The 23,458-nt window shown below is 45.2% G+C and overlaps 1 protein-coding gene across 4 annotated transcripts in view; it reads left to right on the top strand.

Moving 5' to 3' along the window:
* Positions 1-23,458, top strand: part of Srgap3 (SLIT-ROBO Rho GTPase activating protein 3) — a 211,991-nt gene that overhangs the window by 142,620 nt on the left and 45,913 nt on the right. For all 4 annotated transcript variants that reach the window (XM_051203643.1, XM_051203641.1, XM_051203642.1 and 1 more), the window contains 6 exons: positions 405-467; positions 12,897-13,082; positions 17,013-17,141; positions 18,434-18,655; positions 20,846-20,947; positions 22,924-23,121. In XM_051203643.1, the coding sequence (XP_051059600.1) occupies positions 405-467; positions 12,897-13,082; positions 17,013-17,141; positions 18,434-18,655; positions 20,846-20,947; positions 22,924-23,121 (900 nt within the window). The remainder of the gene's footprint in view (positions 1-404; positions 468-12,896; positions 13,083-17,012; positions 17,142-18,433; positions 18,656-20,845; positions 20,948-22,923; positions 23,122-23,458) is intronic.

Genomic DNA, 23,458 nt, shown 5'->3' with positions numbered 1-23,458 from the left:
AGCTCAGGACTATATCAGCACAAAGAGCAATCTGCCATGTGGAGTTAGAATGAAGTTCCCTGGAAGAACTGGGCTGGAAGGACAAAGGCAGACCATCTGCATGGTTCTACTAGGAGTAGGTAGAGTAGAGATGGGTGATGGGAGGGAACTCCCAGTTCCTGCTACAAAGTATAAAGGATAGGGCAGGTTGAAGGTAGGACATGGTGACAGGCTGAATTCAGGAGAAGGGATAACAAAAAGTCTATGAGGTAACTCTCAAGTTTCATCTTGACAGCCTTGGAAGATGTTATCCCCTGCTTCAAATTCAAGGGGTTGGGAGTATGTATGTTTCTTTTGGGTAATTTGAGTTTGAAGGGACAACCAGACCATCTTTGCAAGCTGACATTTGTTCTTCCATATTCCAGAGCAAAGAGATTGGCCTACAGATGCACGAGGAGCTGCTGAAGGTCACCAATGAGCTCTACACAGTAAGTTCTCTCCAGGACCATTGCTATTTGTTCGGGTCTCTTGTCTGCAGCACCCATGTCTGGAGGGAGGCAGGGAAGAATTTGGAGTGATAGTGGGTCATCATGAAGTCATATAATGACTCATGACCCCAACTCCTGATTCCTTACGTTTGGAATGGGTCCTGGGCATGTTTAGTAAGTTCAAGTATGTGAGAGAGTAACATGATCTTACAGATACAGGATGTATTACTCATGAGCACAAAGGTCCTGAAGTGGAGGATGGAAGAACACATAGGTGTGAAGTCTCCAGAGGGTGTCAGGCGTCACAAGCTCCAGACAGAGGGCTCTTTAGTGACTGTGATCTTAGACAGGCTTGCAGCTTGCCTAGACCCCTTTGCCATTGTCTGCAGAATGAAACACTGCTCTGGGAATAACTTGGAGTGAAAGAGTAAGCATGCCTGACTGTTGCAGTGGAGAACAGCACAGTTTAGCTCATAGCTGACCTTGCTGCCTGCTTTGGAGCCAAGACATAACCACACTTGAGATGGCTTTAGAACCAAGGCAGGTGGTGGGATAGAGAGTACACTGCCTAGGCTGTAGGGCAAGAATAGACTTCGGTTTCCTTGACAGGAGTGTGGAGAGCCCCATGGATAGCCTTGGGTACAGTGTAGGGTACCCAGCAGGTAAAGTACCATGTAGAACTGTTATATTTTATTTTTCAGGGGTTCCTTATACCAGTCCTGACTTAACGTGTAAATAAGTGCAGGCTGCCCAAAGCCTTTTCTCCTTGTTATTACTAGCTTTCTATATTTAGACCCATGGCAATAGCAATGGGTCTAGGCTGTATTACTGAGAGCCTAGACTCAGGGCCTGTACTTCATGTGGAAGGCCCAATGTATGCCCCAGCAGCTGTGGACATAGGATAAGACTTTTTTTTTTTCCCAAATAGGGAGAGTGTGTTCCAACTTTGCCTCAGATAGATAGATACATATGCCTGTGATCTCATCTACTTAGGAAGCTGAGGCAGGATTACAAGTTAGAGGCTTGCTCAGGCTACAGAGTATGGGCAAAACCTGGGCAATTTAGTGAGACCTTATCCTATAATATATAATATACAATAACATATATATATGTATGTGTATACATATATATAATGTCCTATAACATGTAAAATATAATAATAAAAAAGTAAAGATAGGCCTGGGTGTGTAGCTGAGTAATAGAGCCCTTACCCAGTATGCTCAGGGCCCTCAGTTCACTCCAATACCACAGAGAAAAGAGGCGAAGAGAAGGCAGACACTCTGAAGTCAGAATCTGGGACAAATCTAATGGAAGAACAGTGAAATCCTCCCACAGTCTCTGTAGGGATTGGTTCTTGAAAGCTTCACAGACACAGGGACTCTGTAGATGCTCAGGTCTCTGTATAAAGTGGTGTCATGTCACACATCCTCCTAGGTACTTTAAGCCATCTCTAAATTGCTTACTACAGCCAATACAGTATCAGTACTATGAAGACAGTTGTTATACTGTGTATTTAGTGATGAGAAAAAAGTCTGTTCATGCTTGGAATAGTTGAAACTTTCTTCCCCAAATATTTTCAACCTGCAGTTGGTTGGCTCCATGGATGTGGAAAACACAGCTATAGAGGACCAACTGCATTGAAGGGTACACAAAGCACTGTTGGTAGGAAAGGGTATATAATGTGCCTGAAAGTCTGTGTGTCATTAATCATGACTGCCATTATGTTACCCTCAGTGAATGTGATAGGCTCTCATCTATACTTATGAGAGTGGGTCAGTGATGAATGTATTAAGTTAGTGAATGAATGGATCGTCTAGCTTAGGATTCTGTAGAGACTTTCCCCACACTGGTCATTACAGGCTAGATCTTTCCAATGTGCTTTCAGTTCCTCTATGAGTGGTCTTCACCATAGCTCTAGGCACAGGACCTCACTGTTCCTGCCTGGGCCGCTAGTCTTCCCTCCATCCTCCAGCTTGGAACCTCATTTTGTCCGGCTGTTCTTGTTCACTTTCTGTTCCTGTGATAAAAACAACTTGACCAAAAACAATTTGGGAAGAAAAGGGTTTATTTGGCTTTATGCTTCCAGTTCACAATCCATCATTGTGGGAAGTCAGGGAAGAAACTCAAGGTAGGAACTTGAAATGGAAACTGTAGAGAACTACTGTTTACTGCCTTGTTCTCCAGATTGTTTGCTTGCTCGTGCTCAGCTTGCTTTCTTATATAGCCCAGGCCCACATGCCTAGGGGATGGTGCTACCTACAGTGGGCTGGGCTCTCCTATGTCAACCATCAAGCGAGACACTCTCACAGGAAAACCCACATGGCAATCTGACCAAGGCTTTTCTTCAGTTAAGGTTCCCTCTTCCCAGGTGACTCTAGGCTATGGTCAACTGACAACAAAAGCTGACCAGGAAAACTGATTAAACTCACCCCAATGCCTTCTCCTCTGCTTCTTCATCCCTGTATTTGTCCTCACCTACTGTGGTCTGTGTGCTTTTATCTCTTGTTCATCTGAGTCATTCTCATTTTTCCAGCTAGGCCTAACACTTCCAGGAAGATGCCAACTCTGGACTTTGAGTCCTACTGTGGCCTTATAAAAACCTCTCGTCTTTGTTGTCTGCACCTGTTCCCTTGTTGTAGATGACTTCTCTGGAGTCAGGTCTTGGCTGATGAGTGACACTGCACTAAATACTCAAAGGCCGTGTGGCTCTGACATTACTTCACCTCTAGTTTTGTCTGAAAACTGGGGTTTGTAAACTCAATAGTACCAGGTGGTGTCAGAGATCGAGAGGATAATGCCATCTTGTATCCCTCGTGATACTGGTGCCCTGAACCCAGCAGGTTCTGTGGATATATCTGCCCATTCTGTCCATAGGTTAGGGCAGCAGGACAGAAACACTATTGGCATCAGACATGCACGTAGGTGGCTGGCTCATCCCATGATAAGCCTCATGTTCTGCTCATGATGACCTGCTGCTGGTACTCTAGGAGTTGGTAGAGAGGAAAGGCCCAGTGACTCCCAACTCTCTTCTTTCGCTGTGTGGGAGAAGGGGCCTCAGGTACCAACTATAAATACTCCACATTGCTAACTGTGGCCCCCTGTGTCCTTAGGTCCCACATCAATGAGTCTGAAATACCTGCAAAAACTCACATGCTTAAAGGCTTGTTACAGCTTTATTTGATGACAATATTGGAACGTAGGGAAGGTGGGGACCATTTGCAGAAGGCTGGTCACTGAGGACTAGTTCTTAAAAGGTATCTTGTCTCTGACCCCTTCATGTCTCTCTGCTTCCTGGTTGCTATGAAGTGAGCCACTTTGCTTTGACCCACATTTTTGACCCATGATGCTGTGTCACCACAAGCTTACAACAGAGGAATCAGCTGAGCATGGATTGAAATCTCTGAAACCATGAACCAAAATTTAATCTGTCTTCCTTTAATTTCTCCCCAGCATCGCCACAGTGACAAAAAGCTAACTAATGCACATAGTTTCAACCAACCTTGGCTCAAATTTTTTTTTATAAATATAGTATCTTACTAAACACATGCAGATACCTTGTTATTTCCGAAGCACTAGACACAGTATGAGGCGCATTTATATAGCAAAACATTGTGTTAGCTATGAGGACTCGAAAGTTGATCTGAAGTAGGGAGGGGATATGTGTAGGTTCTTTAAATCACTGCACCATTTTATATAAGGGATTTGAACATCCATGGAATTTGGTATCTGGATGTGTGTGAAGGGATGGTCCTGAAACCATCACCATAGCTACCGAGGGATGACTACAGTTACTTAGAAATGCAGTTTAATCCCTAAATTCAGGGCCTCCCACTGTGCCAGCAGAGACTCTTTGCTGTCTAGGAACTGGGAGCATTTTAGAGTTGTTCTCTATCAGCATCTCCCCCATGCTTGATGCTCCCATGGTGTTGACTGGAGCAAAGGAATGAGGAAGTGGTGCAGAGACAGTGAAGGTCATGGATTTTGCCAAAAGGAGTGTTAGATTTGAGCATACAGACAAGAATAAAGTGCCTGCACTGGTGACGGAACATGAAGCCGAGCGGGCTGCTTGCTCAACTGCTTCTTTAAAAATTAGCCTCCAAACTCAATGGCTTCAAACCTACGATGTTATTTGCTTGTGAGTCTCCGGGTTGGCAATTTGAGCTGGGTTCAATTGTAGCCAGTCATGTGGTGGTGGTTTTCTGGATAATTAAGAAAAGGGAACCCAAACTGAGTGGAGTCCAGTGTACAAACTTCTGCTAGTAACCACTTTTGCTAATAACCAGAGCAAGTTATAGTCAGGCCTCAAGTCACGAAATAGAAAAGTAGACTCCCTGTTTTTCTGCCGTCACATGATAAAGCCATGCCTAAGCAATGTATGGCTCTCCCTCACAGCCACACAGCTTCTGGGAGCATTATGGACTTCCTTGACTTCACTGCTAGAGGTTTCTATTTAACATCTCAGTCACACACCTTCCCAGCTTCCTTTGTTTTCCAGCCCTATTCTCATGGGCATGGATGAGGTAGAGAAGAGCTATACATTCAGCCCCATTCTTTCCCTTCTCAGGGTTCTGTGGAAGAAGTTGTCTGCTTAGAGCCCCTGCTGAGGGTAATGATGATGGCAATAATTCCACTGTCTGTTAGTCAGCCCCTCTCTTCTCTGAGCTCCCATCAGCCCTCCACCCTGTCTTCTTTGATCACATATTGACTTAGAAGAAAAGAAGAACACAGAGTGAACTTGTGGATCATGGTGCAATCCTCCCAAAGAAACAAAAACAAACCAAAACAACAAACTTCAGCTAAAACTATGTCTAGGTTTTCATTATATTTCTAGGTCATGAGATACCACTGTTGTTTTGGTAACTGATTGGTACCCTGGGAAGGCCTCTTCAGCTTCTCCCTTATGTTCAGTAACTCTGGTTACAGGAGGAACCCTGTTTCTTTGTTGAGAGCAAAATGGAGAGGGCTTGAGGTGTTCACACCAAGCAGCAGCTAGTAACTGGAGATACTAACTGGAGTAATGAATAGGCTATACCTTTTACAGAGTCAAACTTGATTTGGTTGTGTGCCAGGCTCAGGGTATGAAATCCACTCTGGGCCTCCAGGAAAACATTTGTAATGTTGTCTCTTTCCTGGCGTGGTAGTGTAGAGTTGCCTCACTCTGGGTACCCCTGAACCTGAGTTCTAGCCCCAGCTGTACCCAGGTTCTCTGTGCACCTTTCTTTTTATTCTCTCTCTCTCTCTCTCTCTCTCTCTCTCTGTGACAGTACATATGTATGTGCATGTACATGTGTGTGCACACATGTAGAGGACAGAAAACAACCTTAGGTGTCATTCCTCAGGCACAGCCCACCTTTTTTTTTACAGGCTGGAGCTTACCAAGGAGACTAGGCTGGCTAGCCAGAGAACCCCCTACGTCTTCTAGAATGACATTTAAATACAACCTTCATCATTTCTATGTGCCATTGGGCTCTCTGACTCATCTAATACTTTTCTTTAAATTGTCCAAATCCAGCCCCCTCCTTCTTTTCTTTAAATCCTCCCTGTCTTGAGTAATTAGTGGAAAGCAGCCTTGTACACTGGCAAACAGGCTTTATAGGCCCCATCAGGAGAGCCCCTGATTCTTCTTCCTGGGAATACATGGTTATTTCTAGCTCCTTTTCTGGAGATAGATGAGGAGCTCAATGGCTATCAGAGAGCTCTGGGTTTGATTGAGATTCCCTGCCTCATTGAATAAGTAAGAGAGCGTTAGAGGATGATTGCTAATATCAACCTTAGGCTCCTGTATGCTGGCATATGCAAATATGTATATACATACATGCACACCACACATACAAATGGAAAAAATCTTTAAAAGTTTAAAATAGATTAATATAGATTCTACGTAAACAATGAGAACAGCAATAATTAAACTGCTACAGAAAGAGGCGTAGTAGGAAGTCTCCCATTGCATTGCCTGCCTCCCTCTCCCTGCCCCCACACCACCTCAGTTGCTAGGTTACTGGAGTCTTGTTAGTGGGGTCTCCTTCCAGAGCTATTTTTTCCAAGTCAGTGCACATGTCTAACATGCCTCACACAGCCAGTCCACATGAGTGGGAGTCTATGTACACTCTTCCCATGGTCATTGTTTTTTGTCCTTCTACATACGGTGCTGGTCACAGCTAGGTGCTAGTCTGAATGCTCCTGTTGTACTGATTCAGCTTTGTTCTCACCATGACCTTTGGAAGGAGAAGGCATCCACAATATTATGGGTCCGAGGCACAGAAGAGTCAGGCAGCAAACCCAGGGTCACCCAGCTGGAGAGTGGCTGAGACTGTGCCAGAGTCTGTAAGTCTCAAGCACCCATCTCTGAATGTTTTAAGGAAATATATTATCTGGCTGTATAAATATATGCCAACTACAGTTGTCTCCAAGTAATTATAATGGGCTTGTCCCAGGACTCCCACAGATATCAAAATCTTTGAACACAGTTCCTTACATAAATCAACACAGTATTTGCATAGAACCTACACACATCCTCCCATATCCTTTAGATATACATGCTTGTATGTGATGCTCAATGTAAGTAGACACTATGCAAACAGTTGTTATGCTCTATTATTCAGGGGATAACACAAAGGAAAACAAATGTCCATGCTGAGTAGGGGTGCAGTTTCTGAATATTTTCCATCTGCAGTGGACTGATCATAAGGGAGTGGAAACCTAGGTACAGAGGGCCACTGGAATTCTATAGATGGGCTTTAAAAGGAGATGGTACAGTTCACCTGAGCAGCAAAAGGCAACCTGGTGTACAAGAAGCATTCTGCAACTGGCATGAAACGTAGCCTCACTCAGTTGGATGGCTGCAGCCAGAGCCAAGCACTAAAGATGCGTCAGTGTGAGGCTTAGTTCCCATGTGGCTTTCTCACCTGCACCAAAAGGGTCCCAAGAGCATTGCAGGGGGTTCATAACTCACTAGGGATACTGAGAATCACCTTGTTTACATGAATAATTTCTCTGCTATGTGTGGTGAAACCCTGATCCTACACAGTCATTTAGCCTGGGTTCTTTCTTGGTTGCCTCATTTGGAGGATTGAAGGACTGGGGTTTGGGTACAAGGAGGGTTTTTGTTTGTTTGTTTGCATTTCTGCCTTTATGCAACCCTGCCCATGAACGAACATGTGCTGAGTGAGTCTAGTCTCAGAGGGAGGGTGCTCTGTCAGGTCATCACCTGCCAGCTGGAGTGTGGGTGTACTTTCACCCGAGGTGAGATCTCTCTCTGGGTGGCTGTCTCACCTCTTCCAGCTGTCCTATGAGATGCTTGTTCAGCCACAGATGTACCCGTTGCTGCTTATCTGTGTGTGGATGATGAGATGTGGCCAGACACCGAAGAGAACTCCTCCATGGGGCTGTGACACGGTGTGAGGGAATGTGAGAAGTAGGGTGGCCTGATGAAATCTTTGAGTAGAAAGTCAACAGGGATGAGATGGCATTTGACAGAGCATGATGGGGAGGGACAGTGGCCACAAGAAACAGCAGGGAGGCAGCTGCTGGTATGTGGGAGGAGCCTGTGCTCTGCCTGTCAACATTATTCACCAGTCGCTGTCCTAAGCTTGATCTGTTGGGATCAGGAGTGATGTGGGTAGCTGGGGAGCTAGAAGGGAAGGAAATCTGCCTTTGGGGACTCAGTTATTGGTAAGGGACAGGAATCCAGTGCAGACAGGCTGTTTCAGTGTTTAGTGGTGCTATAACTGAGAATCTGAAGCTAGGTAGATGATCTATTAAAAATAGATGTTATTTGGTATAAGGCTCTGGGATCTGGGAGGTCCATGAGCATGTCACTGGCACCTGGCAAATGATCTCATGCCGTGCCATCTGTGGCAGAAAACGGAGGCCAAGGAAGGGCCACCACAGATTGTGAAAGGAGTTTGAATCTGTTTTATAGCAAATTAAATTCACTTGCAATAACCAGCCCACTCTAGCAATATTCGCACTAATCACCTCTCAACATAATCACACTGGGGAGCTTTGGGGGACCCATTCGCACCACAGTACTAGTTATGTGAGCATGCCAATCTATTGGTGGTTCAGGCATATCTGGACCCAGAGACTTGTCTATCATGTCATGGCCCATCTCAAAAATACAGTGTGTACTTTGAGGGCAGAGGCTCTCTCTGTCATCTGTGCTATAATATTTTGAACACATCAGGTATAATCTTGGCACACAGCTGCTTGATCAATATTTAATCACAGTAAAGTGTATCTGTCCTTCCTCTCTAATGTACTCACTAGCTCGAAGGAAGGAGAACTTTGCCTCGATTCTTCTGCTTCTTCCTTCCTTTCATCCTTCATCCTCTCCTTCCTTATCGTCTCTCTCCTGTCTGTCTGTCCATCTATCCACCCATCCATACATGCATGCATCCTTTGTAATCCACCCATTCATTGTGCATCCATCTACCTACCTATTTATCCATTCATCTACCTATCTATCAGTCCTTCCTTCATCCCTTTCTTATTTGGGAACCAATGTGTAGCTCCTTTTGATTTGGTTTTCCTCTGTGTGAGCGTCTCCTATCAAGTTTGCCCTCTCTTGATCTCCTATCCTCCTCCTAATACCAACCACAGTGCCACTCTAAGTATTTCAAGTAAGATCTGCAAGGGCGTAGATTATTAGCCCTTATCATTATGACTGGATTGAAATGATGTTTGCCAATTGGCCAGGCCTGGGTCTCATGTCCACTGCCAGGGTTGGAGGTCATGTCAATTTCCCATGAACTCCATGGACTGAGAATAATGGAGGGGAATTTTGGGGGTTTCCTCAAATAAAATCAGGAAGCTGTTCTTGGAGGAGGACTAGATAATCCCAGGCAGAGAAAAACAACAGATGTCCACTGAGGGGACAGCAGGGTGAGGAGGGGAAGGGTAAGGTAGAGGCTCTGATGACCAGTCACCTGATATTTATTTATGCACTGGCTATTCCTCAGCCCTGTTCAGCTCCTGCTTCTCTTGGGCTACTGTCTCTTTGTCTAAAACATCCCCCAATGCTCTGAGCCCTGTTCATACAGATAACAGCAACCCCTTCTTCAAGGCTTGGTTTAGCTATCACTTCCCAGGGAGTTTTCCTGTAGTGCCTGCATTCCCCACATCACAGCTCTTACCATATCCTGTGATAGTAGCTAGTATCATAGTTCATGTTCCCACCACAGTGTACATTCTATTAGTCTCCCTGTGTCTTATGCTGTGTAGTATTTCCTGGTATAGTATCTAATAGAGTAATGACTATATAAGAAGTATTTAATCAGTATTTAATGCCAAAGGATATAACTTCTCCTTGTCCCCAAGTAGTGTCATCAGATCAAAAGCAATAAAACTAACAGTATCTTTTGCATCTTACCTTACTTCCCTGTTTCCTCTCTCTTTCACCCCTACCCCTTATTTCCCACCCATGCATCTTTCCACTAACTCTTCCACCTACCCATTCATTCAACCATATCCATCTACACATTCATGCATGCATACATATGTACAGTGACACTTGATGGCAATCTGTCCATGCTCTAGTAAATGAGGCAGGGTCCTACCTCAGGATGTTGCATTTTAGTTGCGACAAGATAGTCACTAGACATGAACAATGAGAAAGTGAAAATAGATATCAAGTTCTATAAAGATCTTAATGAAGTCACTTCAGTGGGTGATCAAGCAAACTGTAGAACTTTCCTTCTTTCTTGGATGTCTTTGTGTAATGGCTTGGTCCAGGAGTTCACCCACACTCAAATGCTCCAGGCAGAGGTCACTGTCCCTTGGGTTGACCCTACCTAAGGATCAAGGCACACCTTTGAGAAATTGTTTCCTGGCAGCTGATCCTCTTGAAGCCTTATAAAGCATGCCTCCTTATGGATGCTATTGACTTCCAAGTTCTCTTTTATCTTTTGCATTTAAACTAGAGTCTAAAAGTTCCCCACCTCTTCCTTCCTTCAGGCATTTGGGAAGCTGTGAAATGCATACAGCAAAAGACAGCATGATTACCAGAAAAGGCCAGGCCTAGAGGTCAATAGACCCAGCCTCCAGTCTCAGTTTCTTTGAAAATGGAATTAATAAACCAAGATTTCTGGCTCTTACGTTCTGAGAACACGAGAGTCTAAGATAGTGTCCAACTTTTGTGTCCCATTGAGGTTGTTCCCTAGATTCCCCAATGCTAGATATCATGTGGGATGGAGACCTATGGACCACACACACACACACACACACACACACACACACACACACACACACACCCTATGCTAGTGTGCAGATATCAAAGGCCAGTCACTTTGTACTCCCTGTTTCTAAAATACCTATATCTGCCCCTGTTGAACATCACCAGGAGGACATGAAAATACACATCCTCTCCATAGACAGCTAGGATGTAGTAGGGCGGTTGAGACTTCAAGTTCTGAAATTCAGCGAGCTTGTACCAAGAGGGAGCTATACCCATGTGCCCATTAGCTTGGCTTTGAATCTTGACTCCACTTGTGCTAGCGTTTTGACCTCAAGGAAGCCGGACTGAACTGGTTTTAGGTCCTCACCTATAAATCAGAGATCACAGGTGCCTTTGCCATGGGGTTTTTTTTTTTTTTTTTGTGAGAAATCAATAGTGTGGTGTATGTAGAATGTAGGTGAAGGCTTGGCATGTAGGAGGTGCTCAGTTGGTTTTAGCTGCTATTGCCATTTTAATTGCTATCACACTGACTAAGGATGGTTTGAAACACTCCTTCAATAGAAGCAGATAAATGAAAGTTGTTTGTAAACTCTGAAGTACCAGATAAGCTTAAATACGACTTAATACATCCTGAATTGGCAACAGCAGCAGACTCTTCTAGACTATTGAACTGAAGTCTTTCCCTGCTGAGGCCTGTGTTTTGGGTCCAGTTAGCTCTGGGTATCTGCCAGTTCTGTATCTGTGGAAATATTCAGGAGACTTCAGGAAATATTCAGGAAAAAAAATGTTCAGACTGAATGTGGGCAGACTTTTTCCTTATAATTATTCTCAGCATAGTATAGCACCCAATGCTGTGACCTTTTAATATATGAAATGCTTCTCCCACCAGTAGGAATAGCCCAGTACAGATGATAGGTTGCTGCTGAGATGAGAATATCAGGAAAACTGAAGTAGAAGAGTCGACATTGTAATCATCACTAAACCCAGGAGGGGTGTGTGTGTCTAGATACAAAGAGCAGTAGCAACGTGACAGAAAAGCCACAGATCCGAGTGCCTCTGAACATAGAGGGATGGGGGAGTATCACAGGGACAGGAAGGCACCCCAAGAAGACTGTAGAAGATGCTTCCTGTTCTTGACCACGTGGTCTTTCTGTCAACCATGGCCTGAAGACCCCTGGGAATAATAGGACCTCTTTGCTCACCTATTAAAGTTGCAGTCATTCCTTCTGGCCACTAGATGTCAAGCATGTATCAGTAGGGACTCTTCATGGGCTGTGGGGGGTTTGCAAGGGTTTATTGGAATGAATGAAATCAGTGAGAAGTGGGTTCTTGTGGCTTTGGGGGAAACTGGAAGTGAGCCATGTGGGTGGGCTGTGGAGAAGCCCCCATCTGAGAGGAAATGCTGACTCCATGTCTCATTCATAGGTTGCTTTGCAAGTTTGGAAAAGTTTCAGGATGAAACTTTGGGTTCAGAATTCCCCCTGTTATAATCATATCCTGTTTTGTTACAGGAGACGAGTAGCAGAGTGCAATTTGCTTTGTTGGAATTCTTTGTATAGCTGAAGTTGAATGTATTCCAGGGACCACAGAGTATCTATTAGGTTATATAACAGGGTAGTTTGCATATGCCCTTTTTAAGGGCTTTCCCACTGATTTGGGGTAGAGATGAGAAGGAAGGATATAAGGGTCACAGCTAGCAGGACTAGAGAGGACAGCCAACAAGGGCCCAGCTCACCATACAACCTTTTTTTAAAGATTTATTTTTTTTAAGATTTATTTATTATGTATACAACATTCTGCCTCCATGTATTCCTGCAGGCCAGAAGAAAGCAACAAATGCCATTATAGATGGTTGTGAACCACCATGTGGTTGCTGGGAATTGAACTCAGGACCTCCTCTGGAAGAGGAGTCAATGTTCTTAACCTCTGAGCCATCTCTCCAGCCCTGTGGTGCTCTTCTTAATTTCCCATTTACTAGCTCACACTTGATACTTAGTAGGGCCTAGTGATGTTGATGATGATGGTCATGAAGAAGAGGGTGACTATGGTGTCACTCACGCTCAAGTCAGTACACCTGAGGAACATCTCCATTTCCAGTCCCCAGGAAGTCTAAGCAGAGTAAAGAAATTAAGATGAATGTATGTGTGTGTGTGTGGGGGGGGGACAGTATGTGGAACTTGGGGTGGGGCCAGGGACAAGATGCACCATGCTGATCCATAACAGGCTGCTGGTTCCTTGCACAAATGTATTCCCAGGTCATGAAAACCTACCACATGTACCACGCAGAGAGCATAAGTGCAGAAAGCAAGCTGAAGGAGGCTGAGAAACAGGAGGAAAAACAGTTCAACAAGTCAGGAGACCTCAGCATGAACCTGCTCCGGCACGAGGACCGGCCCCAGCGCCGCAGCTCTGTGAAGAAGATTGAGAAGATGAAGGAGAAGGTGAGTGCGAGAAAAGGGGCGAGGCACTCAGATGCCGACTTGCCTTCCCCCTTTGCAGGAAGGATAAGGGGCCCTGTCCTGGTTCCATTTGTTCTGCTATGATGAAATGTTCTGACAGAAAGCAACTTAAGGGAGAAAGAGCTTACTTTAGCTCACGGTTACAGTCTGTGGGTGCAGGGACATCCAAGTGGCAGGCACTGAAAATGGCTATTCCTATCACTTCCACAGTCAAGAGCAGAGAGAAATGAACATACTCGCTCACTCCATCATTTGCTTATGCTACGCTAGCTTTATTCACCTAACCAAGTTCAAGACCCAGCCAGTGAAATAGTGTCACACATTCAGGGTGGATTTTCCCATTTTATTTAATTCAGTTAAGACAATCTCCTACCGGCATGCCCAGAGTCCAATCCAATAGAGACAATTCCTCATTAAGGCTTTCTTCCCAGGTAATTTTCTAGGTTGTCTCAAGTTAGCATTGAAAGCTATCACAGGCCCATTGTGAAATTGCCATGGCCATGTCAAAGACCATAGCTTCAGAAGCACTATGTGTGGCTGCTACAAAGCCTTCTGGTAGGTGTGGTGGACAGAGCTCAAGATCTGGGGTCTGGTAGCCTAGGGTTAGTTTGCTTGTTTACTTTCGTATGTTGTATGCACGTGTGTGCAATTTGTATGCAGGTGTGCTCCTCTCCTGTGTTTATAGAGATTGGAGGTTGAGATCAAGTATCTTCCTCTGTTGCTCTCCCCGTCTCACTCTATGAGACACGGTCTGTTTCTGAACCTGCAGTGCACTGATTGGCTAGATCAGCTGGCCATCAAGCCGGAGGAGTCTCCTACCCCTTCCCCAGCTCTGGGGTTACACACCTGAGTTCAGTTTTCACATGGAGCTATGGATCCAAGGAGGTCTTTATGCTCACACAGAAAGCACTCCCCACAGCATCCTAGCTGGGGGTTTTACATGCTACATTATTAACACCTCTCCCTGAGCTTCAGTTTTCAAACCTGATAAATAAATCTTATTGCTCATGTTGGCTCTGATACATTGGTAGTGGCCACCCAGAGTACTCTGTTGAGGATTGTGCAGCTTTATCAAGGCTTAGTTGAAAAGGTGCTAAGATCACTTAATGACTTCTGCTATAGCCAGGGAGTTTTGAAGTGCAGGACCCATCTGTGACTTCCGACTCTCCTTTCTTCTTCAAAGGCTATGATCTTCTTGCTGAATTCTTCATATCCATCTACTCCCCACAACCAGGAAACATTTGCAGAGTTCTATCTGCAAGCCATTGCATCAGATGTTTATCTGTTCTTCCATGGGTCTAATTCTATGATTACAGGGTCCTTTAGCTCTAGAAATTATAGACTGGTGGGAACAAAGTGTAACAACAGAACCTGGGTAAACTAGGAAGCATATAAAAGTAAGTGTGTGTGTGTGTGTGTGTGTGTGTGTGTGTGTGTGTGTGTGTGTGTGTCCTGCTATAATTTTTGAAAGTGAGGAAAATATAAAACCCAGTCAAAGACTTTATACCAAAATGGGCAAGGAATTTGAATAGACATTTCTTTTTATTATTTTATTTATGGGTGTTCTGTCAGCATGTGTGTAAATGCCCCACTTTTATTCTTGGTGCCCTCAGAGACTAGAAGAGGGTGTTGGATCCCCTGGAACTGGAGTTACAGACAGTTCTGAGCCACCATGTGAGTGCTAGAAATTGAACCTGGGTCCTCTAGAAGAAGAGCCAGCACTCTTAAACTGCTTAGCCATCTCTTAGAATAGCCAATTTCTAAGAACATCTAGGTGGTTCATAGACACAGAGCGATCTGCTCAGCATCCTTATCAAAGAAGGAAATGCAAATGAAAGCCACAGTATAATAGTGCTTCACAGCCATCTGAAGGACCAGGATAAAAAGGCTGGAGGAAGAGGCAGGGATGAGGATGTGGGAATCAGGAAATCTTGCACTGCTGTCAGGGGCAGGCTGTGTATTGAGTGGTTCTGTCACTGTGGAAAGCCATTTGGCAGTTCTTTAGATGTTGGATATACATGAACCAGGCTACCATGTGACTTAGTCATGCCACTCCTGAGTATCTGCCCCAGAGGCATGAAAACATTTTTGTATAAAAATTAGTATGTGAATATTCACAATAGCACTGTTCACAGTAGCCAAAAGATGGAAACAACTCTAACATTTAGCTACTAACAAATAATAACCCAGCCTTGAAAAGGAATGAAGTCCCCATACATGCCACAATGTGGAAGAGCCCCAAAGACATCATGCTAAGTGAAAGAAGCCAAGCACAAAAGACATAAACTGTACAAATGAACTTATGTGAAATGTCCAGAGTAGACATGCCCATGGACACAGGAAGTAGATGCTTGGTATTCCGGATCTGAGGGAGAGGAGGATGATAAGTGGCTGCTCATGAATGCAAGGTTTCTCTCCAGAGGAAATGCTGGGATGGAAAGATACTGGCTGGGATTCTAGAGGCTCATTCCTGGTGCAGCCATATGCTAATTAGCCGCTTGGCTCATGGACAAGCCCCTTCTTCAGCTCTCATTTCCTCACCTATAAATAGATGAGTTCAGCTAAGATGCCGTGATTGTCCTCTTCAATTATAAAATGAAGTCAACCCAGGAAAAAGGTCTCAGGGCCATAATGAGCCCCTAGGTAGGGTCAGGAGTGTTTAGACACTCTTGGGATGGGTGCCTGGTTGGCACAGGATACGAGTTCTAGGAGACATCTGATGAGTAGTCCCAGAGAGGACCTAAGATGTCTGAGAATTAAAAGGTTGATGATGGGACTGGTCTACTCCAAAGCTAGATCTCACATGGAATGGGAAATGGGAAAGAACAGCTAGCTGAACAAAGTAGTTTCTTTTTTTTTTTTCTTCCTGTCTTTCTTTCTTCCTTCCTTTCTTTCTTTTTTTTAGGCAGGGTTTCTCTGTGTATATTTGGAGCCTGTCCTGGAACTTGCTCTGTAGACCAGGCTGCCCTTGAACTCACAGAGATCTGCCTGCCTCTGCCTCTGCCTCCCAAGTGCTAGGATTAAAGGCATGTGCCACTACCTCCTGGAGGTATGGTTTCTTTAAAGAGACCCAGTGCCAAGACTCATCATTCTGAAAGGGGAAGGGGCAGTTGTTCATTGTTCCTCTTTGTGTACCTCCCTTGTGGTCTGACCCAGGATAAAAGATGCTTTTCCAAAATTCTGGGTACTGTGACCCACTCCTCCTGCTATTTAGACCCAGACTTGTTCCACACCCCCTCTTTTCCTTCTTCTCTTCTCCCTCCCTCTCTCTCCTTTCTTAAAAATGACCCAAGGCTTACCTTAGTTGGTCTGTTTGGGTGCTATAAATCCAACACCCACGAGCAAGGCCGGTCATGGCACTGACTTCATGGAGTTCCCTTTCTTGTGGGAGTACCAGTCACCAAGAAATAAACAAAGAGCTTATGAAAACAGAATAGGGCAAGGGGAGAGGAGTAGAGATGCAAGAGATACATCACTTGAGTGACATCAAGGAACAGACCACTTAGAGGTTCAGGAATGTGACTATAAGGAGTCTGAAGGACTCAAAGCAGAAATGAACCTGGTCTCTTGAAGATAGACAAAGGAGGTTGAGTGAGACAAGAGAAAGATGAGGCTGGAATGGTGGCTAATTGAAAGCATCTTGGAAAGCCATGGAGAGCACTGAGAGTGGGGTATCTTATCTCTAACCCACCTGGTAGAGACTACCTGAAAGCTGCTGTGTAACAAATGACATCATTGCTGGCTGCATCTGTGCTAGACAAGGTGTATTGCTGATTCAGGGTCCAGTAGAGCTCCCTTGATGCAGAAGCATCACATAGCTGAGTGGTGGGACTCACTTTCAAACAGTTCTTATGGAGATCATAGATCCTCCCTCCAGCTGGCTTGGCTGATGTCTACCTCTTCTCCTTCCAGAGGCAGGCCAAATATTCTGAGAATAAGCTCAAGTGCACGAAGGCTCGCAATGACTACCTGCTGAATCTGGCAGCCACCAATGCAGCTATCAGCAAATACTACATCCATGATGTATCTGATCTCATTGATGTGAGTAACCTAGGTTGATGGGTGGGGCTACATATGGGCTGAAACATCTCATGAGTTAGGGGAAGATGGGACTGGCCATGGTCCTCAGTTTGCATGTGAGCTGGCCAAGTTTTTGTGACCCTGCTAAAACAGAAGGACTGGAAGTGTTTGTGGCTGGAGTATGAGCTAATTCATGGTCACATTTTCCATGGATAGAGTGAGTTCTGGTTGATCCCTCCCATGTCCCATAGCTTGATTAGTTAGATATCCAATATCAACTTCCAAAGTTCTCCCATGTGCACCAGGGCCTCTGCTGGGTTCGAGGACACAGGGGAGAGCTGTATACAGTTCACACCCTGAGAGGCTGCTGGTAAGGAAGATGAGAGGACCATTCATTCAGAACCCTGGGTCCAGCCTTCCAGGTGTACACCATGAGAAACTCACTGGAGAGAGAGAATCTCTTGATGTGGGGAAATTCTCCTGGGAGGAATGAGTTTGATCACCAAAGAACAGAACACTGACTCTATGGGGCTGTGCAGGGCTCCCTGGAGAACACCAGGCTTAAAGAAGGACACTGTGAGTGGCAGTGATGGGAGACTGTGTCACTTTTTACAGCTGGGACTGTTTTTCCATCGCCCCTTCCATGATAAATGGGAGATCCATTCCTGTAGGTGCTCAGTAGAGGTTTGGTATTGGTTGCTGGATTCTTTCCCTCTAACCCTGTATATCCTATTCTGAAAGTCAGGGCATGGGGGTGGTGGCAGTCTACTCAGTCTTCCAATGGCCTAAAGCGACCCCCTCCCCCGCCTTTGCTTGCTCTCAACTCTCTTTCAGCTTTTAGCCTTTTTGTCTATTCACTTGCCAAATGTTTACCGAGCGCCTTACTGTGGGCTAGGACTTGAGGCTCAGAGGTGGACAAGATCCAGGGAGCACACCTGTGTAGAGCATGTTAATAGACAATTACTGTGGCAAGTGCCACAGTGAGGGGGGTGGGAGGCATGTGGTTCTCTGCCCAAAACTCGGTACAGAGAACATCAAGGAAAACTTCCAGAAGGAAGCGGCCTGTAAACTAAATGGCAGATGGAAACCATCTAGGCAGAGAGCGTGGATGGGGAAGGCTTGAAGACGAGAGACTGTGGTGGAGGCTGGGGAGCTGAAAGAAACTCTGTTGGTACCCACATTTCATCCCTCAGCTCCCTCTGATGGATGTGGTATGGCTTTTTCAGGCCTCCAAAGTGCTAGGGGCTGAACGGTGACCATAGGTCACCACCCTGGTTCTCATCTGCACCCTTCTGTCCTTGCCTTTCCCCAAGTGCTGCGATTTGGGCTTTCATGCCAGTCTGGCCCGCACCTTTCGGACCTACCTCTCAGCAGAATATAACCTGGAAACCTCTCGCCATGAAGGCCTGGATGTCATAGAGAACGCAGTGGACAACCTGGACTCCCGGAGTGACAAGCACACGGTCATGGACATGTGCAGCCAGGTCTTCTGCCCACCACTCAAGTTTGAGTTCCAGCCCCACATGGGGGATGAGGTAGGCTTCCTGCCAGAACCCTGCTTGGGGAGCCAGCTGTATGAGTTCAGTTTCCACTACCATATGAAAGTACCTAAGTCTGAATAACTCGGAATAGAGCAGTGGCTCTCAACCTGTGGGTGGCAACCCCTTTGGCAACCATCTATCTCCAAATATATTTACATTACAATAACAAAGTTACAGTTATGAAATAGCATCAAAAATAATTTTATGTTTGGGGTGCCACCACAACATGAGGGACTGTATTAAGTTGCAGCATTAGGAGGGTTGAGCGCCACTGGAATAGAGACTTCTTCAGCTCACAGGGAGGAAAGCTAGGAAGTCTAAAAGCAGGTGCATCTCATGAGGGCCATTCTACTGTGTAATGACATGGCATGGTTTCCACATGGCAAGGCAGAGCTCCAGTCTGTCTTTCTTCTACCTCTGATAATCCATTAATGCCACCATGGTGGCCTTACCCTCACCACCCTATCTAGTCCTAATCACTTCCCAGCAGCCCCACCTCCAATGCCATTTGTACATGACTTTGAGAATAAGTTTCCCATGCTTGCTTCAAATTTGGGAGTAGGGTATGTTAACATCATAGGTGCTACTTCTGTTCTCTGCCATTCTCCTAGAGCATTGTGGGAGGAGAAAAAAAACAAAACCTTGAGTACGTATGCCTAGGGTCAGCTCTTAATTCTTGAGCTTCTTCCGATGATCTGGTCTTGTTGGCTAACATCCCCACCTACAGAACTGTGGGTCCTTGATTTCCTTCCCTTAGGCTCCCTCTTAGATGTGTTTAAGAGACCTCAAGGATGCTCCAATCTGCCTAGAAATAGTCTCTTATCTCCTTAGGCCTTAGGTGCCCTCTACAGTATTGTGAGCCTTTGAAATACCAGACAACCGACTTTCCGTCCATGCTTGTGCTGCCTAGACCCTTGCTGAGGTCTGGAAAACTAACAAAAAGAGTGTGCAGATGGCACTTGACACTGTCCTCTGTTCCCCATGTAGAAGGTAGCTCCCTGTACTTCCCTGGATCATTTTCCCTCTGGGAGTTGGGAGGCTGGTGGGTGCCAAACCAGCCAGCCTCAGAAGCCCAGGGGGAGCTCAGTTGGGCCATGTGTAACATCTGCTTCTAGGGAGGGACAGGGGACATCTTAGAAGATGACCACAACTGTCTGCTCTATATGGCTTCACCCACGTCCTTCATTTGCATAAGAGAGGACTTGTAAAAGGTGACACAACTCTTCCTGGGGCATCCTGCTATCCCAGGTCAGCCCTTTTGTCTGTCACTTATACATAAAGATTCTAGGACTCTGGTTACTGTGAAGCTTGACTACTTAGTTAGCAGTTAGTGAATAACTAGCAAACCAAAGAGCCGGATTATCCTGCATGATCTTAGCTGTGTTCCCAGAAGGGGTGAGGAACTGCAGTGTACCAGGTAGCCCTGTCCACAGGTGGTAACACCTTTGAAAGGCAAGACTCCAGAAGAATAGCACATCTGCTCTTGGTATCTGTGTGTGACTGCTGACAGGACATGGGGGATGGCCAAATCCAAGGGTACTGAGCTCCTTATACAAAACAGCACAGTGGTTACAAAGAACCTGTGCACATCCTCCTCCATACTTGAAATCATCTCTGCATTACTTAGCATACCTAACACTATGCAAATGTTGACCATAGTTTTATTGTACACTTGTACACTTTGGGGGATGATAAGACGTAAATGCCTGCCCACATTCAGTCTAGGTGTTTGGGTTTTTTTTTTTTTTTTTTCTCCCTATGTATACTTTCTGTCCTTTGTTGGCTAATTGTGGACATGAAACTTGTGGATACAGAGAACCAACAATGTGATCATCAAAGTTGTCTCTCTGATACATCTTTATGCATCCCTGTGGTGACAGGATCACTTGTCAACTGCTTTTGGTTCATTATACTTGCTACTGGCTGTTCAAGCAGTTGCTTTCATCCACAATTTCCCACCTTGCAATTAATTAGTTTGGCATGCCAGGATTTGGTAGAAGGTCTTTGTAAGCCCACAATTACTGTGCAAACATAGACGATTGTGACTGGGAAGCCGCACTGGCCACAGCAAGAGGGTAGACTCTGAAGTAAGAAGACCTTAGTTTCCATCTGGTTCTGCCTTTGCTGTGTTCTACATGGGTTACCTAGGGCAGGTCACTGTGATGACCTCGTTTCTTTCTGCAGGTGTGCCAGGTCAGTGCACAGCAGCCCGTCCAGACAGAGCTGCTTATGCGGTACCACCAGCTGCAGTCCAGGCTGGCAACCCTCAAGATTGAGAATGAAGAGGTGAGTGAGCTGCTGCCTGGGTCTAGTTCCATAGTAAGGTGCTGGGGAGTCTCCTGTCCTGTACTATATAGGAAACAGCGGATCATTGGTGAGAGGCTATACAACCACACACCCTATCTGTGCTAAGAATCTTTAATGGCCTGAAGGATGCTTACAAGATCTCAGATGAAAGGGAAACAAGGGGAAGTGGGACTCTGTGTTTAGAATGATTGCAGATTTGCAGGCATAGAGAAAAGCCTGTGAGAAAAATATTTCAAAATGTGAACCTTGGCTGCATCCCAGCTGTAGAGTGATTGGTGGTTACTACTGACTTGGTGCTTTCCTGCCTCATTCTCTGCAATAAGGTCATGTTGTATCATCAGAGTAAGTACTCACAATTACGCAGTGAAATAGAAGGTCCAGATTGCCCTAAATGTATTGTGGATTTTAAGCCCCAGGGAATGGGTCAGTCTCACCAGCCTAGTGGTCCTCCCATATTGCCTAGTGGCACAGCATCACACTGGGTAAGTCCACTGTAATGTGGACTGAAGAGGCCAGGTAGACAGTGTCCTACTAAGACCTAAATACATACCCCACCTAGAGGAGGGATGCTAGCCAACCCTACAGCCCTGAGGAAAAAAAACCTCAGGATTTGGGCAGTGCTACTCAAAGTTGTGTGATAAACTTATCCTCAAGAAGTCCAGTCCTGGTGTAAGGTGATAAGTCATGGCTACTGTCTTCAAATGTCATGCAGGCTATCCTGGACAGTAGGGACAGTTGTGTCTGGTATCTCCGCAATGGGCAGAAATCAAAGCAAAAGGCAAACTGACTGGTCTTTTCAGCCTGGCAAGAGAGAGACAGGAGCTAGGCAGAATTTGTACTTTCTTTCTGTTTATTTTCTGTCTTCCCCCCAAGGATTTTAAATGATTCACATATATAATGCCATGAATGGGATTTAAATGGAAACTAGGGCCACAGTGAGGAGAATGAGGCACACAGCCCTCTCCGTGGGCTGTGGATGGGCTGGGATTGTCTTATCCTTGAATCAACTTCCATCAGTCTGTGTTGGAAAACAGACTTGATTTTGATTTATTCACTTATTTATTCAACAAGTATTTATTTACGTAATATTTATTCACATAGTACATGCTAAACATTACCCTAGATAGAGAATAAATAAAAGGGAACACAGTCTCATAGTTTTTTTCCTCTTTCTGATGAGAAAATGCCAGAAGTTAAAACATGAAGATCAATGAGTGACTGCATATGAAAAAACACTAGACCATGAATGGCACGTGCTAGGGGGCCTGACACCATTAGGAGGTGATATTTCAGCTGGGAGCAGTAAAAGAGACTTGGAGTGTCAATGATCTTACAATAAATGGATTCTGACTTTCTGCCTGTGATTCCTTTTGGACTGACCTACCTCTGGGATGTAGAGCCTGCCACCGAGATCCCACGCATTCTGGGGCTTCTGTGAGACTGAGATCCTCATGTCCTGCTTTTGTGGTCTCTGTGTTGTGTGATTTCACTAGACCTAGGATGGAAGCTGGAGTCCCAATTAAACCTATGGCAGTGAACTAATTTCCTCAAGGTCCTGTCTCCCAGCAGATCACTGCCCACCATCAGATGCTCTATTCCTCCCTAAATGAGAGAAGACACCAGAGCATTTCTGTTGATTGCCATGCTCCTTTAGGGTATCTAACCAGACCAGAGAAACAAGCCTAGAAACTTGACTCCATTACCCTCATGACATCCCCAAGGTCCCTCAGACAGAAGCAACCCAATAAATGACCTTAGATTGGGCAATCTGGCTTCTCAGTCTGCCAGCTACTTGGTCTTGGACCAAGGACAAATTTGCCTATCTATGAGCAACCATCTTGTCGTGCCTACCTTCTAGGGACATTACGTGGAAGAACAAAGCTACTGTCAGGAAAAGGACTTAGTAGCATCGGAGGTGTTATGAGAATAAAGGTATTTGTGCTGTTTTTCCCTAGGTTAGGAAAACCCTAGATGCCACCATGCAGACCTTACAGGACATGCTGACCGTGGAGGACTTTGATGTCTCTGATGCCTTCCAACACAGCCGCTCTACAGAGTCTGTGAAGTCGGCCGCATCTGAGACCTATATGAGCAAAATCAATATCGCCAAAAGGAGAGCCAACCAGCAGGAAACAGAAATGTTTTATTTCACAGTAAGTGACATCTGGAACCTAGAACCTACCACTGACCCCTGCCTGTGGCTTTGGAAGTAGCCTGAACAAATGAGAGAGCCAGCAGAATAATATGACATAAATCTCCTAACTGTTTTTTTTTAATATAAGGTTGCTTGGCTTGGTTTTCTGAAGTGGAGAAAGTGACTCACCAGTGGGTGAGATTCACGTTAATCTTGAGTGATGGTCTCTGGTGTTTTTGGAAGGAACTAAAGAAAGAGTTTTATTCAGTTGGGTTAAAGCAGTGGTTCACAGGGGTCTCCTAAAGACATCCTGAATGTCAGATATTTACATTATGATTCATAACAATAACAAAATT

The sequence above is a fragment of the Phodopus roborovskii genome, unplaced genomic scaffold (genome assembly GCF_943737965.1).
Source record: "Phodopus roborovskii unplaced genomic scaffold, PHOROB, whole genome shotgun sequence".
Lineage (NCBI taxonomy): Eukaryota > Metazoa > Chordata > Mammalia > Rodentia > Cricetidae > Phodopus > Phodopus roborovskii.
The sequence above is the reverse complement of the archived record's forward strand: the minus strand, read 5'-3'. Positions and strand labels throughout refer to the sequence as shown.